Source organism: Echiichthys vipera, assembly GCF_963691815.1.
Source record: "Echiichthys vipera genome assembly, chromosome: 22".
Lineage (NCBI taxonomy): Eukaryota > Metazoa > Chordata > Actinopteri > Perciformes > Trachinidae > Echiichthys > Echiichthys vipera.
Window position 1 is genome coordinate 12,355,728 of NC_139847.1, and position 16,559 is coordinate 12,372,286.

The following is a 16,559-nucleotide window of genomic DNA, read 5'->3' on the forward strand; positions in this document are numbered from 1 at the left end:
TCCCTTTAGCTAAGCTGTGTAAGGTGCGTGTCTCGCCACAAAGGCAGGCTGCAGGCTAACAGATGCTTGTGTGCGCCTTAATTAAGCAAATGATGGTGGAAGGGGAGGTGGGGGTGGGCGGTGGTGGAGTGATGAGGTAAACTAACTATGCAAACCTAAACAAAGGAAACACAAAGGAAAGTTACAGAGATAGACATAACGTTAAAAAAAAAATACTGGATGTGATGCTAAGCAGTCTGCAATGTACTGTACTGTGTAAACGTAAGACTAAAAATCAACAACCATGCTAAGGGTTGTTTCACCTTGTCTGAATGTTATACAAATATCTGTGATATCTGTGTCAGGGGTTCAGTTATTCTATCAGTTACAAGATAGGCACGAGTACTGTAACTCATAATTTAGCTATATTCAGGTTACAGTCTTTCATATGTATTTTATAATCCTCGTTAAACAAAGAATGTTTTAAGCACTAGAAAAATGCAGCGCTCAGGCCACGTTACAGTAGTCATTTAGCAACTGGGACTTCAGGGAATCTGGGAATCACAGAAATGCTGGCAAGTCTCGACCTAGGTATGGACTTGGCAAGTGCTGAGCGCTCCATCTCAGTCGGGGGGTGGGTGGTGGGGGCTGCACACACAGCACAAGCTGCTGATGGATTGACACAGAGCCAGCCAGTCGCTGCACCACAGTCCCAGAGAAAATTGTGAGGATGTGAAACAAAAGGCATGATCACATGTGCACATCATGAAAATAAAGCCAATATGTAATAAAAGAGGAAATAATAGACGAATGGATTCACAGTCGATATACTGAATACACACACAACCAGTAGCAACGTAAAACAGACATACAACTAAAACCGCTTTCTCACACACAAACAGCATACACACACACACACACACAACCATGCAACTCAGCATTCTCAGTGATCCCGCAACTTCAATCAGTGAAGGATTCTGTAAAATAATCTTTACTGGTTAAGCTTCACTTCACTACTGCAGTATTTTGTGATGACAGAGTTGGGGAACTGCAGTAGAAATTGGAGTGAGGTGGGGTTTGGGGGGTTAGCTGACTCTTCTACAGTGCCATAAATGCTCATCAACCCAGAGGCTCATGTAGGGCAATCGATGTGGTCCTTATTGGATGATAAAAAGACTCGGTGATGGAGATAAGAGACCGAACATTGCTAGTCTTTGCGTCTGCTCTGAAAAAAGACCATGTTTTATATAATCTGAATCAACGGATCTCTCAATCCGCTGACTGAGAACAGGGCTGGCATGTTTTGTTTTTTTTAATTCCTCTGCATCTTGACCTGAAGGTATCAAATGGAATACAGTGTTTAGCTAAATATAACCCGTGATGGTGTGAAGCTCACTGCTGTAAGATTCTCACAGCTCTCCTTTACCAATATTAAATGGGATGCTGTGCTATCATGAGTCACGACTAGCTAGGGGGACAGAAGGCTAAACAACTGACTTGAGGGACAGAAACTATAAACCTTGAAACTGTCTACTATATTTAGCTTGACGCTGACCCACACTCCAAAATCTAAAACATATTCAATTTACATTTAATAAAAGACAGCAGCAAATCCCCAGATTTAAAGAAGCTGGAAGCAGTGAATGTTTTGGCATGGCTTACATATGTCATTGATCACCGCAGTAGTCGATGATTAATTTAGGGCATACTGTCTCACCTCTTTTACAGTGGCATCGTCAAAGAAGACCCATTTGGAAGACTTGGTGTGGAAAGCAAAGGCACAGTAGTGGCGGCTGGAGTAGCAGATCATCCCCACAAGCAGCAGCTCTCCCTTTTTGGCATGCTCATCTGTCACCCTGTAGAAGAGCTGCGCACACGCACACGCACACACACACACACACACACACACACACGCGCACGCACACATCAACACTACAGTAAGTGGTCAGGCAGTGAGTGATGTTGATAGCTATAGGAATCAGTTACGCCATCTGTTTATAGATTAAGGTCTGAGGGAATGAACCGGCATTGATTTGACAATCAGTACGAATAAGGGCTGGTTTAAATCCGCGCCTTCATAGCTCTTGATAACTTGACTAGTTCTACAGTTGTCCACAGTATTTTTATTGATGGCCTATATTAAATATTATACTAATATACAGTGGTATTCTCTAATTGTATTTCTTTCATAAAGAATGTAAAAATAGTTTTACAGATTTATACAAGATTAGTGTCACTAATTCAGTATCTGACCAAATGTCCCCTTCTGTTTCTGAGTTATGCTGCTGAATCATGGCCAGTTGCCAGTTGAATTTTGACCTTTTGGATATAAAATGTCATCACTTCATCATAACTTTTTGTCAGTCAAATATTTGAACAAGCTCTAATAAAGTACATTAATTGAGTCATAAAAATGGGTACAGCATTCAGCAGGCATCTGGAGAAAGTGTTGGTGCAACAGTAACGTGTTGTCCTTTGACTCCCACCCATGTTTCCTGCAGCCAGTTCTCTGTGTCCCTTGCTCAAAAAATAGAGAGGGTTCTGACAAGTTATTCTGTTGGTATGCTTCAAAAACAGGCAAGAGGGAGCTGTCAAATAAATGGTTTGAATACTTCAATTAAAAAGTTATGTAACATGTGGAGCGTCTACACATTGTACAGCTGAACTACAAAAGAACCCCCCCACACACATTTCAGTGACGTCTATTCAGCCCACATGTTCCCGCCGACCAGCATGTACACACATGCTCAGGAAAACACAGAAATGAGGGGAGGGGCTTTCTCACAAGCTGACCAAGGCCAGCAGGGGCTTTTTGATCAGTCGCGCTAGCCAACTGGGCATTGGGCATTGACTGCTTACGCAATGGCCCCGACTTACAGAGAAATAAATCCCCACTTTATTTCCCACATATGTTCTATTGCACCAAAATAAACTGACCCTAAAAAAGCACAAAAACAAAAACTGCCACTGTGTGAATGAACACACTCCAAAAAGCCACTGAAAAACTCAACCATGTCTGGAGAGACTCATTTTATCCTGCTGGATAGAAGTCAATAAAATGTTCCAGCTCATTGTCAATTTTCATGCTGGAATTACAAAGACTACTGGTCGCAAAATATCATAGAGAAAACATTTAAAAAACACTTGAAAAAAAAACTACAAACTATAATTGTACATAAATGTTGGTTAAAGTAGACTCACCGCAGAAAGACTGAGATGAGGGCCCAGTGAGCGGATAACGTCTTCTGTGAGGTCTGACTGGTCAGAGTCCCAGACGAAGCCTATGGTAACTATCTCTGGGGAGTTCATGAGGACCCGTCTGATCCTAATCCTCTGGCCACAGTTACTCTGAAGAAGAGAAAGGCTTTTAACCCAAAAGAAACTTCACCCAATTTCTAATCACTGCACATCTTCTAAAGATACTTCATTGAACAAATAATGGAGGAAACAGCTATTTTGCTGCTACTAGACACAGATGCATTTGTTACACATTGCTCCTTCAAGGCACATGAACAATGCGCATATTAAAACACTTTGCATAGGTCACTTACTGGACAGTTCCGAAGGTCCCCTATCGTACTTGCTGCTTGTAACAAATCCCCAAATGACTCGTCTTTACGCTGAAGCATCTGTTGACTGAGAAAGATGGGAGGTGTTGTCAGCAGAAGCATGGAAAAGAACAAGAGGAAGGGAGACAAACATGAAGATAAAGCTATCTGGAGAGACAAAAACTATTGCACGTGAAATGTCAGCTTTAAAGTTAAGTTATTGCATTGTGACAAAGGAAGACATGAAAAGCATAAACAGAGTGGAGCGGGACAGATGAAATGTGGAAGCAAAGAAAGTTTCATGCTGCTTGTGCCTTACCAGAGTGCAGTGGTGGAGACATAATGCACCAGCTCTGTAAACGGCAGTGGGTCAGAGGATGCTCCACAGCTACGGCAAACAGACTGCAGAGGGGAGAGAGTAAGAGACCCAGAGGTTGATGAATACAAACAAACAAAACATACACAGGTGTGATTTCAGCACAGATTTCTGCTGTCCAGAAGTAATTTTAAAGTCAGCATGTCATTTTACAAAAGAGTGAAATCAGAAATAGTCGCAGTAAGAAAAAAAATAAAAACAACAAACTGCTTACTTGTATAAACAAAAGATTATGACTTGTCTTGCTGCTTTCCTCGTGATCAGTAATAAACTAATAATATTTGCAGGATTGGGTGCCCTGAAGTCGAGTTGGAACGAAATCCATGGACTGTGTCCCTCAGGGGGGTATTATCTGTTTGATTCTGAGATAGAACTGGTTTGAGACTGGGACGGAATCAGTGATGGTCATCACAGCCACAGGGAAGGGTGGTGCTGTGTGTTGTGCTGGAATTTATGTGTACACAATCTGTGATTTATCTGGTGCTGCTGCACTGTGGAATCTGACCAGAAACACCCTCCTTATTCCACTGGGGCGACCCAGTATCAAAATATGACGGATTGGATTTCTACTGTCTCAGACAGTGATTCATGTACCTGTCTGTGTGTGTGCGTGTGTGCGCGCGCGTGTGTGTGTGTGCAGCTTTATCCTAACATTGGCAAATACGTTTAGATTGTCCACACATTACTGTAAATGCTATATGAACTAAAACTTAAACAGCAAAAAGAGGGAAAATCATTATCAACACCTTCTCAGACAGAACATTTTTAACAACAACTTGATATTTCCAAGTAAAATAACATACAATTCCTCATTGATGACATTAAAGTAAAAATCCTTTAGGAAAACGAGTTATATCGGAATTGAATAACGTGTTGATGGTTGATCACTAGAATCCTCAGAAGTGAAAGTGAAAGCATTAAAGGCTGATCTACAAGAGGAAATTACCAATTTAAAAATGGAATAAGGCATTTAATAAAGCTCACAGTTAATGGGAGTATATACTGTACACCAGGTAAACCCAACAAATTTAATCTGAACATTCCAGAGCTGTGTAACAGCTTTAGAAAGGACAAAGGAACTCTCTTCAGTCAATGGAAATGTACAAAAATTAGTGTTTTCTTGGGAAATCTGGAGATTTTATCACTTCAATTAGCTGTAGAACTAAAGACGTCTTTTAGAACCCAGAGGGACATAATATAAAAAACAGAACAGTTCTTTATTAAGCGCCTTTTACAAGCTAAACTAGAGACCATCTTGCAATGTGATCACAACAGCTGCTTAACCAAATCAGGCCAGGGGCGCAATTTGGTGGTGGTGGTGGGGGGGCGGGGTATAAATGATATTAGAGTCGATGATTTGTCTCATTTGTCGGACGAGTCTGGGGAAAGATGATTGATGAATGTAGGGCGGTACTGGTGTTAAATATTTGGGTATTGTGGGTGTGTCTATGGCAATGGTGTTTTAATGTTGTTTTTATTAAATGGTTGTTGTTATTGATATTTTCATTATTTCTTCATTTATGTAATGGTAGATTTAAATTATTTATAATCATGTATACATGGGTATGCATATTGTGTAAAATATTGAAAACTCATTCAACATATTGTTGAAAAAAGAAAAAGAACCATAATATTTCTTATGCTTTATAACCTTCCACATACCTGCTCATAAAGTGACATAGCAAACTTCTGATGCGTGATGCAAGACTTTGAAGTGCAGGCATCTGTCTCCTCAGGCACAATGTGCAGGTGGATCCTCTCCAGTATGTTCTCCTGTGAGACAGTAGGACATCTATCAGGTATGGGATCAAATTTTTCATATATATAGTTTTTATGAAGTCGCCTAAACCTGAGGCTTTTTTTTTTTTTTTACAATACAGGTATTTACAAGAGCAAAATCTGCAGTGCACGAAGGGACACATCGTTGCATGTCAAGAGTTCAAGAGTTTTAGCAGTCATGTTGTAAACCTGACAGCAGAAGGTACGAATTTAAAGAGCAAGCTATACTCAACTTTAGCTCTTACCTGTTTCTATGTAGTCCCTGTGAGTTTATAAAATATTTAGGCTTCAAGGTAGGTCTGCAAAGGTTACAGGCACAACTTCACAGCCTGTTAATCTGACACTGGGCTAACTCCCCACATAAATTCTGCACTGGCTGCTGCCAATGCATTACACATAGTGAATGCTCAAGGGCAAATAATTGTGTGGGATTAAGAATTAAGATAGTCTATAAAAGATAGAAACTTTGGCATATAAGCTTGAGTCCTAAATGTAAAAAGTTACCATTGAGTTTTTGTATGAGGAGACTTGGTTGATAAAGAAAGAAAACAAACACCAAAGTTGCGTTCTCTTCATCTAACTTCATTATATAGTACATTTGTGAGTAATTTGTCATCAGCAAAGACTCTTAACATTAACACTATTACAACCCAGTGGACACTTATATTACAGTCATTTCCACTTGTGTGTTCCAGAGATATTAGATTCTCTCTCATCATTGCTGTGTCATTGGACTTCCTAAGTTGAATAAGAATGAGTATGGGATAAATCGTGAGATGGACAAGTCTGATGGACAATAGAAAAAAAAGGTTGAAAAATGAAGGATTAAACAATTGCCGCAGGATATTACTAGTCAACATCAAAATGAAGATAAGAAAATTACACTGCAGTTAGGAAAAAACAATTTCTGTCCAAACAATGCGTTGTTAGCAGAAAAATAGCAGAAAAACTGGAACTGATGTGTAAAAAAAAAAAAAAGGGGAAAAAAAGATGAAGGACGCATAAAATCAACATCAAAAAGGCACAGAAATGAGGCGAAATAATATGGTAGCACAAAACAGAAAGGTTCAAACACAACTCTGGCGCTTATATAACCTGTCATGATGATATTTAGCAGCAATGTGGCAGGGGTTGATGGGAGGGGAAGGGAGGGACAGAAGCTCTTTCAGTGACCTCGCCAAACAGTTTGTTGCAGTGCATTAGCCCAACTGTGTGGCAGCCGGGTAACACACACAAACACACACACTTCCCTCTCCATACGCTAGTCTCTCTTGCTCAGGACAGCCGTGTTGCCACGGGAACTTACAAAGCATTCTGCGGCATCATCCATGAAGCCCAGCTGGAAGCGCTGCTCGTCCTTAAAGGTCTCTGCCAAGGCGTGACGCAGATTGTCAGAGGGCAGGGCGCGCTCCCGACTGTGCTGGAACTGGGAAAAAATGCCCTGAAGAGGAGAACAAGAATTTGTTTGCACACTGACTGTGGGACATTTTGTTTATTAAAAACAATTGTGTCACCCTTACTTCTCAATACACAGTCCGAGTATATGGCCTTAAGAACTGCCAAATATATAATGACAAACAGGAACAATAACTTAATGTTAGCTCTCATTAAATATGCTTCTGATTATATTATACCTTTAATGCACAAAAGATGCATGATTCTCCCAGACAGAAGTGTCCAGGTAGCTGCCTCAAGCTGCGTCTGAAGATGTCCAAATGCCATAATACCTACACAAGGGAAAGAGGAGGTTAGGTTAATTCTTTTCACTACAAAAATTTAACACTGACCATGACAACATTTTTAGGTGGAAGTTTTTCGTTGTTTTTTTTATGTATAAAACTTGACATCCTTTGTTACGTATAGCAATTAGACATTAGTACAGAGTCTCCAAGGTCATGAGAATGAGGAGTGGGCAAGAGGAACAACTCCCTTACAGAAACACAGCCACGGGTAATGATTATCTTCAACCAGCTCATGGGTTGTCTTACCCTTTGAGTCACAGTCTCCAAGAGTGACCTCACTGTGGGGCTGACTGCAATAATGAACTAACTCAACTATTATCCCAATAGCCAAATCGGTACATTCATAAATTGCTAGGAACCTCTGAAAAATTTAGAAATTCTGAACCTTATATAACAATGTTATATATAAATATAATGTAGAAGTTAACATGATAATAATGAGTTAGTTAACACGTATTCCTCTTAACGCCACTCATTTCTTCGACTTGTGCATGCACGCTCTACGATTATGAACCTCGGCCCAACATGTAGTTCGGGAAATCAGGAAGTAATGTAGCAGTAACATTGAGGCTGGCAAGCAGAAACAAACCTCCTTGAGTTTAATTGCATAAAGAGGATATTTTGAAAGGCAAGTTCAGCTTTAAAGCCAGATGGTTCTCTCGACAAGACCAAAATGATCTGGATTTACTGTCCATGTGAAATGAGTCTCAAATACCAGCTGCTGGCCAAGCATAAAGGTGATGCAGAGAGCCCTCCTCACCCTTGCCAAAGGCAGAACACACTGGATAGTTTGCACTACATTGTGGTTGTAAATAATACTAATGTTACACTCAGGTCAATATGCTCTTTCAGCATATTTTGTGAGCATGCAGTACCTTTGGAGTTATTCTGGAGAATATCCTGGACAGTATTTGTCCTATAGACAATCCTGCGCTATTAAATATTTTGATCAATTGACAGCCCTGGAATATATATAAATATTATGCTTCAAATATGTCTTTTAGTTCGTGTTACAATTTAAGTTAATATATTTTTGTTATGATAATATAAGTTCATCACTTTTGTTCAGATTGAAATGCCTCCGCAAAAGTAGAGTATGATAGAAAACAGTAATATAATGCATTCCAAACAAGCGGCGGCCTCCAAAAATGAAGCCAATGCAAATGTGACAAAACTGCATTTTCTCAAATGGCCACTTGAGTATGGCTTTAATGATGGCTTAATAATTTCAAGATATATTGAATTAAATCCAGCCACAAACAACCAAGGCAACAGGACCTACCTACCTGCACAGCACTGTTGAGGAAGCAGCTGTTCTGGCCCGGCTCATTCAGCAGTCCTTTGGTTGGGGCCAGAGACAGCATGCTCCCCGGCTGGTACGATTTCCCCAGATTGCCCCCAGGCTTCCTGAAGAACTTGACCCATGCCATTGGATAGGGGGGTCTGCCTTTAGACAGGTGGGATAGTCAGGCTAGGATCAGGGATGCTGGGATCAGATCCCTCGTCCCCTGAAGTGACTCCCCAAGAGTCTGGGGTTAAGTTATTCCACGAGCTGCAGCAGCTGCTCTGTTACACATGGGCTTCTAGTCCATTTCTGCAGCTCATGTAGAAGATCATTTTACTTTGTTACTTAAAAGTTTCTCGCCCCAACCCAAAAAAAAAATTAAATTAAAAGTCAACACAAAAAATGATAATCCACGTCTTTGTTTTGGGAAGCCTTTGATGATCAGTGGATTGATACTTCTGATGACATCTTTTGATTACGGAGCAGCATGCCTCAGTCATCGTGCAGTCTTGATGGCTTTGCACGAAGCTTAACAACAGCTTCAGAAGGGATTGTGGACACCTGTGAGCAAATTTTGCCCCATGGTCCGGATGCTATGAAGATTTTCTGCTGCAGTCAATTGTCGCCGAGACATCCATCCATAGTAAATGTTTATCCAGGCTTCACAGCAACCACGGCTGGGCTGTTAGACAAAGAGAATGAGATTAGATGACATTTTAAATGACATTGTGGAGCTTATTATCAGTTACTGTGTTTTGTGTGAGCACTATTGTTTTCAAGTATATTTAATTGCTCCTTTTGCTAGAACACTCTGTAGGTGCTTTATAAAATTATAATTATATTACAACATGTAGAGACATTAACTGTATGTATATATATATATATATATATATATATATATATATATATATACATACATACACACTTCAGTCTTCATATCTCTGCTCATTGTAGGTTAGATGTCAAAGTAGACATGTCAACAAAGCTTATTTATTAACTTTTATGAACACCCTTTGCACTGGAGGCATGTCAAACTAAAGTTGGCTCCAGCTAAGGTTGCATAATAACATTCAGATTTCATTTTCTGAAACAACAAATGAGATGACAACAGCCAAGAGACATTTAAAAAGGAACAAAGATAATGTTGACCCAGAGCAGACTTTGCATTAACATAACTACAATTGTAAATGTATGCGAATCATATGAGGAATAGAAAAACTGGAGGGGGCAACTTCCCACATTAACTGTGTCACTACTGATAAGTCTTCCCCAGCTCTCTATGTTAATAACTGCTGACTACAGTCTTTCCAATTTCTAAATATTCACTTTGACTCATAATTATTTATATTATCGATTAATCTGTTGTTGTTTTTTCACCCCACCCAGGTCTATAATACATCAAAATAATTGGTTAGTTCTGACACATATTTCTAGAGCCCAAAGTTACCTTAAGTAAAAATGTCTTATTTTGCTGACCAACAATTAGAAAATAAATTGACATTCCTTACAGATAAAACAGCAGATCCTGCAAAATAGCAGAGTGATGGGTATTTTTACTAACAGCTGAAAAATGTATTATAATTGACATTGATTAACCATCAGCTGAAGAGCCCTATAGATTTACTATAATGCTGTGTCTCTATTGTAAAATAATATTGACTGGGTCTACACTGCTGTGCTTCCATGTGTTTTAAACATTTAAGTTTGCACTTGCAGTCTCAGATGAGAGCCCAAACTGAAGTCTTTGGTCAGCAATTTGGAGAGTACAAAATTTTCATACAAAAAATACTGCCCCAAGTTTCTGTCCCATTTTGTTCATTTTCCTTGCATCGTCATTCTTTTCTGAACTCAACTACAAACTAGTACTGGCCTATTTTTAACATGAGATGAGCTGTGGAGGGCATTGTAACAAACCACTGAAGATGCAGTTCAATTCATGAAACTTGCAGTCAATGTAGCTTCAACAACACAGCGAGAAAGACCAACAGAGTCTGCAGTGAATGTGCACTGTGCACCTATAAAAACAGTGCTGAACAGATTACTTTGAGAGTGTTGATGGATGAAAATGTTTGTGCTGAGTGATGCAGTGGAAGCTGAGTCTTTGTTGTTATTACAATAGTGAATGCCCCAAGAGCTACAAACTGTACAGTCACAGCCTGTACTTTTTAATATGTTTATTGTGTCATTCTAAATGATAAAATAGCTTGTCCTGTGCCTTTATGGTTAACCAAAATTGTGGCAAATCAGATGTACTTTCAGCACCAAATGACTAAGCAGAGGCAACAATGAGCAATAGTTCCCCTTGTGATACATGGGGAGGTCAGCCTCTTTCAGTCCTTAACACCTAAAAAAATAAGCTCAAAGAATAAACCCCAAACACTTTGTTAGTCAGAGTGAGGACGACAAGTAGTGCCCCACGTTGCACAAATAATGAAACTTCCCTCTTGTGACATTCTCCAGAACCACAAAAAGTTTCAGCCAAAACCAGTTGCACAACATTTCCATCTTGGCATTTCAGGAATCATCAATGGATGATGATGTTGCAACAATGTAACCTTACTGCAGGTTAATGGTGCAACCTGAAGTTTAGTATTAAATGTAGAATTTACAGTCAAATAAACATGCTTACGTCTTTGCAACTGTGCTCCATGGCAACAGCATTCCAAAGCAATCACTTAAGCTCACAGTTGCTTAAGAGCTGCTGTTTCCGGATTAGTTTCAGGGCTGGAGGGTCGAGAGGAAAACTGTACCCCACCTTTACCAATCACATCACCTGCCTTGACATGTTAGTACAATCTGTATGTTTCATCATAAGACGGCTCCAGGAACATACATGAGCATACTATTTGTTAGAAAATGTATATTTTCGATAAATTACTAGTACTAAAAAACAACAGGGAAAAGCCACTGCAAAAAAACAAAAAAAGTCCTTCATCACTGAACATATACCAACACAGTGGATTTTCCCTTGGAAAGTGCTGGCCGGTATGACCAACATTTTTTCTTGGATGACTGAGCCCTATTATAAGTTTATAGTAGCTTATTCTACCATTGTACATAGAATATAAAAAGTGTTATAAAAAATCTGTATGCTGTTTTTCAAAGTGTATGCTCTGATACGAGGACAAAGCGTATTCTTTTTCAACTCTTGAATGTGATACATTTCCTTGAAGCGAGTTTGCGCTTACTTCTCAATAACAAACATTAGTTTCATTGCTATTTTTTATTTACTTTTATCCCCACAAGAAATGAGAAAAAAACCCTTCCAGAATTATAATATCAAACATGACACCTGTCCTTTGACAACATCATGTGACCAGCACCATGATCGTTTGCACTGCAGGAATGGCACAATATTTTAGGACATGGACTGGCTGAGTCACAATCCAGAGAGGTTAAAGTGACACATGATGTACTGAACTTAACCTGTGAGCAGGGATACAGATGAAAGAGAAGAGTTGGAAAGACTGATGAACATTGTTTGAACATATGCCGATATGAACCTTCTTATTGTATTTTATATGCTGCTGCTTTTTTTTTTTATTGATTTAAGATCTATTCTCATAAATTAAAAACAGAACCCTTTTATTTGACTTCAACTGAATGCAGCCATGTGATTTATCAGCCTACTTGTTTATAAACCCAGGTGGAGAAAATGACTCAACTGGCTGGTTACACTATTGTCCAGGAGCCAGGTTTACATCATTACCTAATGTAACCCAAGACGGCTGTTGACACCCTTACGTTCCAAGTCTTAGTAGTGGTGATTGAAACAATTTTCTTCAGGCGGATTTCCTTACTTCGGGTTGATCCTCACAAGTTTTCAGTGCTCATATCAACATGTAACTAAGATTAGCTCATGTTCATACGATAGTCAGTTCTTTGTTCAACCCTGGTCTCTTATCTAACTTTAATAAGCCCAACATTGGTGATTCCTGGATAACAAATGGCCGAGATGACCCTGGTTTTTCAACTCCGCTATGCACATGCAACACTGACGGATCAAGAGCAGTGCATTTGATACGAGAAAAGATGAAATCACTGATGCCCTGTAGGGAAATGAAATCATGACTGCAGCAAAAAGTAATATTCAGTGAAGTAAGAAACAAAATTGAAGCAAACCCCTTAAACATAAAAACTTCACTTGAAATAGCAGAAAATAGGACAAACATCAAATAACTACTTCAAAGTGTAGATACTTATCCGTTTAATTATCTTTTATCTAGTCTATTGAACAAAAAAACATAAGAACTGTATATTACATTATTACTGATACTGCTAAAAAATGCCCACAATTCGTAAGAAGCAGTTTTATAACCGGATTCGTACCCGGATCCAATATTGACTCCGATATTGACTAATTAGCTGGATCGGATATCGGATTAATGAGGCCGGTCCAGCATTCCAATCAAGTCATTTATTTTTTATTAATATCATACACATCAAGGTAATTAAGCCATTGTTTGTTGGATTTCAGGCAGATGCTATATTTTATATTACATTTTAAAATATCTGTTTGCAGTGCACTTTACATGAAAATGTTATTTATTTATTTATTTTTGCTGCTTGAGTGTCATTTGTTAATAAATAATATTGAGTACATTTATATCGGTGTTCATTTGTTACCTTTTTTTAACAAGGCTAAATGTTTATGTCAAGCCTGCTGCCTTCACTCACATGGACAGGTATTGCACAGTAGGATCAGATCGGCGGCGGGTATCGGCCGATACGCTCAGCCCAGGTATCGGGATCGGATTGGAATGGAAAAAACTGGATCGGTGCATCTCTAGTTTCGTGACTGTACCGTGAACTGTTGGGATGATATTGCAGTGCAAGTCTACAGACAGACAAACGCCTGAATCCCAAAAGACTGCCTCTGTGTTAGTTCCTGCTACAGTATGCGTCTCCAGGACCAGGTTTTACCACGATGACTTAAACACACACACAGATATCGTCACATCCCGTTTTGCAAAATATTAAACTGACATGGAAATTAGAGTCTTTGTAATGGTTAGTAACAATTTCTCTCTATGCCATTTAACTACTTGATATTTTATTGTAATGGTTACAAATGTTGGATGGATAGATGTTTTTTTTTTGTGAATGATACATTTTTGTTCATAGTGTGATCCAGTGAGAATGATGTCTGCATTTGTCCTCACAGATGGTTGGTGAGGAGGAAGTTATTTAATTTTTATTTTTGTTAAATTTATTTTTTTAATATGCAAGTGTGAACAAAAAAGAATGCTCCTCGCAGGTTTGGTCTGTGTGATTTTTTTACAACAGTGGAATTCCGTCTGAACTCAACCCATCTTTCTAAGACCTTCACGTCAAGTTAGCTGTCAGAAACACACCAATTCTACTTCTTTAACAGTGTACAACAAAGAAACACACACTGAGTAAAATTAAAATCTTATTGATACGAATGTAACCAAATAACAACCTAAAAATGAAATATATATAATTTAAATAATATAGACCTACATAATTAAACATGATAATTAAATAACAATTGAACAGCAGTAAATGATACTGGGAACTTTTAATGTCATTGTCCAATGCTATCATTTCTAAATTGACTTAAAAGATGCAAATACAAGGTGACACTGATGAATATATTAATGTAAGTGTTTAACAGGTCAAAACAAAACAACATCATAACTACCCTTGCATTATGGAAGTATTGCCAAAAATATTGTAGAGCTCTGAGTAGAAGCCAAACAAAAGAAGTAAGATCACTTTTCCCTCTAAGCAGCACCAGTACAGGAAGTCCAGTCTTCCTTTCTAAACAAAGGTTTGCTCAGACTTGTCAAGCAAAGTCTAGGATTGACTTTTTCCTTGTCATAGGAAAAAAACGCTAAGGCTAGCACCTTGGAGCAATCAGCTAAAGAGCGTGTTGTGCATCAGCACCTTTGACAAGCCTCAGGAGTCAGGAAGATGTGGGCATGTGTGGTGTGAAGGCATGGGGAGTTGGATGCTATGATTTATCTACTAGTGATCTTTTGATGGATACCCTCATTAAGAATGATTCAATTGATCTCATTCATATGGTAATGCAAAGAGCCACTGATTAATCAATCTGTGGTAAATTGAGTCACACTAATTCAATGTTGATAGGATGTGAAAATAGAAATACGTGATGGGAACAGCACAAAGAGAGAAGAAGCATTCAATGCATATAAAGAGGCCTTTGTCAGAACAATAAAGCTTACAGGTTCACTCTATAATACCCATAATGAAAGTTGACAATTCTCAACAGCAGTTCTATTAAACACCACAAATGCATTTCTCATGGGTCACACATAAACTTCTGATTATTTTTAATTGAATCCCCCTTGGTAAAACACCCCGTGCCCAAGAGCATGATACAATTTTCAGCCTCTACAATTTCCAAGATACTATAAGAAAAAAAAAACAAGGTGCAGTCTTCCTATTTCTCAATGGAGATCAATATGTCTTTCCGTCAAGCTGGTGCATACACCTGCCCTGGTGTTACTGCTCAACTCTGACCCATTGCTGATGAATGACTCTACATACCGAGGATTACGCTCAACAGCAATTTCGGCTCATTTAGTTTGATTCATTCTAAAATATTTTATTAACAAATAAAACCAATTCTAATGAGCATCCATGTCTTAAACAGATTATCTGTAAGCCATTAGCTAAACCTGAAAATCATCTGATCGAGTGTTTTTATGAAAATGGGGAAAAAGCAAAATGTACCCAAATGAATGGAATAAAAAATGCTGAGTAATATTGTATTGTTTTTTATGGTTATAAACTGCAGTTTCAAAGGCTGCTCTATTCCAAATGCCTGCGTTGATTATCAAAAAAATAATTTCAATAATTCACTGGTACAGAGTTACAATTCACAAGAGGTAATTTTCCTTGTCTCGAGTTTGCCTTGGGTAAAAAAAAAACCTCTTTCTATTACTGGTATAGTCATGCAACTTTCTTAAAGGTCTGATTCATTTGGTAGGCCAATCGCAGGAACAAAGTTCCATTTGCATAGAGAAATTTCCCATTCAGACTTTCACTTTATCTGAAGTTTTTTATAAAGTGACAAACTAAGTGGCTGACATCAGGACATAAACATTTTTTGTAACGTTTCCTCTCCACTGCCGACACAATGTTCTTATTTTCTATGATTCAAAGCATTGGTTTTCCACAGTTTTTATGTCAGTCTGTTTATTTTATTGTAAGAGTTGTGAGTGAGCAAACACACAAAAGTCTGAAAATATATAAACCCACTGCATGTATAAGAAAAAGGAATAAAACATGCCCCTGCATGCTAAACACCTAAAAACACGGGAACTTGAATGTAAAATTCCCTACAGACTGCAAACATGGTTCAAACCTTCAGTTAACAATGCAGTGGTCGTTTCCTGTGAGGACTTCCTGCTCAAAGGCTTGCGGCTTTCCAGCACACGGTCACTGCGCTCAACCCTGTGAAACTGAACAGGTCACCCACACCACGCTGAGTCACCCATTATTCTTACAGAGGAAAAGGGAGAACAAAAGCACATGTTCCAGGATGCCATACTGCAAAGAATCTCATCGAGATAGAATATAACACCCTATTCTCCACTCTTATAATTACTTCCTTAATGTCCCCCAACTTTACAGAAGCCTGCAAATAAATATCAAGTGTGATTATAATGACCATCAACTCTGGCCCCTTTCTGCATCTCCAACTTTACATATAAGTAAATTAACTCAGTTTAAAATTAAATGAAAGTTGCAAACCTGAGTCCAGTGTGTATCACCTGCCACAACCTTTATCAAAAGCAGATCCACACAAAGTAAACTGGAAACCCTAAATAGGCTTACCTATCGAAAGTAGGCTACTA

At 38.7% G+C, this 16,559-nt stretch overlaps 1 protein-coding gene across 1 annotated transcript in view; it reads right to left on the reverse strand.

The window, feature by feature from the left end:
• Positions 1-16,559, reverse strand: part of usp53a (ubiquitin specific peptidase 53a) — a 33,113-nt gene that overhangs the window by 15,135 nt on the left and 1,419 nt on the right. The window contains exons 2-9 of the mRNA XM_083936669.1: positions 8,711-9,391; positions 7,317-7,409; positions 6,989-7,123; positions 5,566-5,676; positions 3,847-3,929; positions 3,531-3,615; positions 3,181-3,327; positions 1,697-1,846 (exon numbers count right to left, since the gene is read on the reverse strand). Coding sequence (XP_083792795.1) covers positions 1,697-1,846; positions 3,181-3,327; positions 3,531-3,615; positions 3,847-3,929; positions 5,566-5,676; positions 6,989-7,123; positions 7,317-7,409; positions 8,711-8,854 — 948 coding nt within the window. The 5' untranslated portion in view covers positions 8,855-9,391. The remainder of the gene's footprint in view (positions 1-1,696; positions 1,847-3,180; positions 3,328-3,530; positions 3,616-3,846; positions 3,930-5,565; positions 5,677-6,988; positions 7,124-7,316; positions 7,410-8,710; positions 9,392-16,559) is intronic.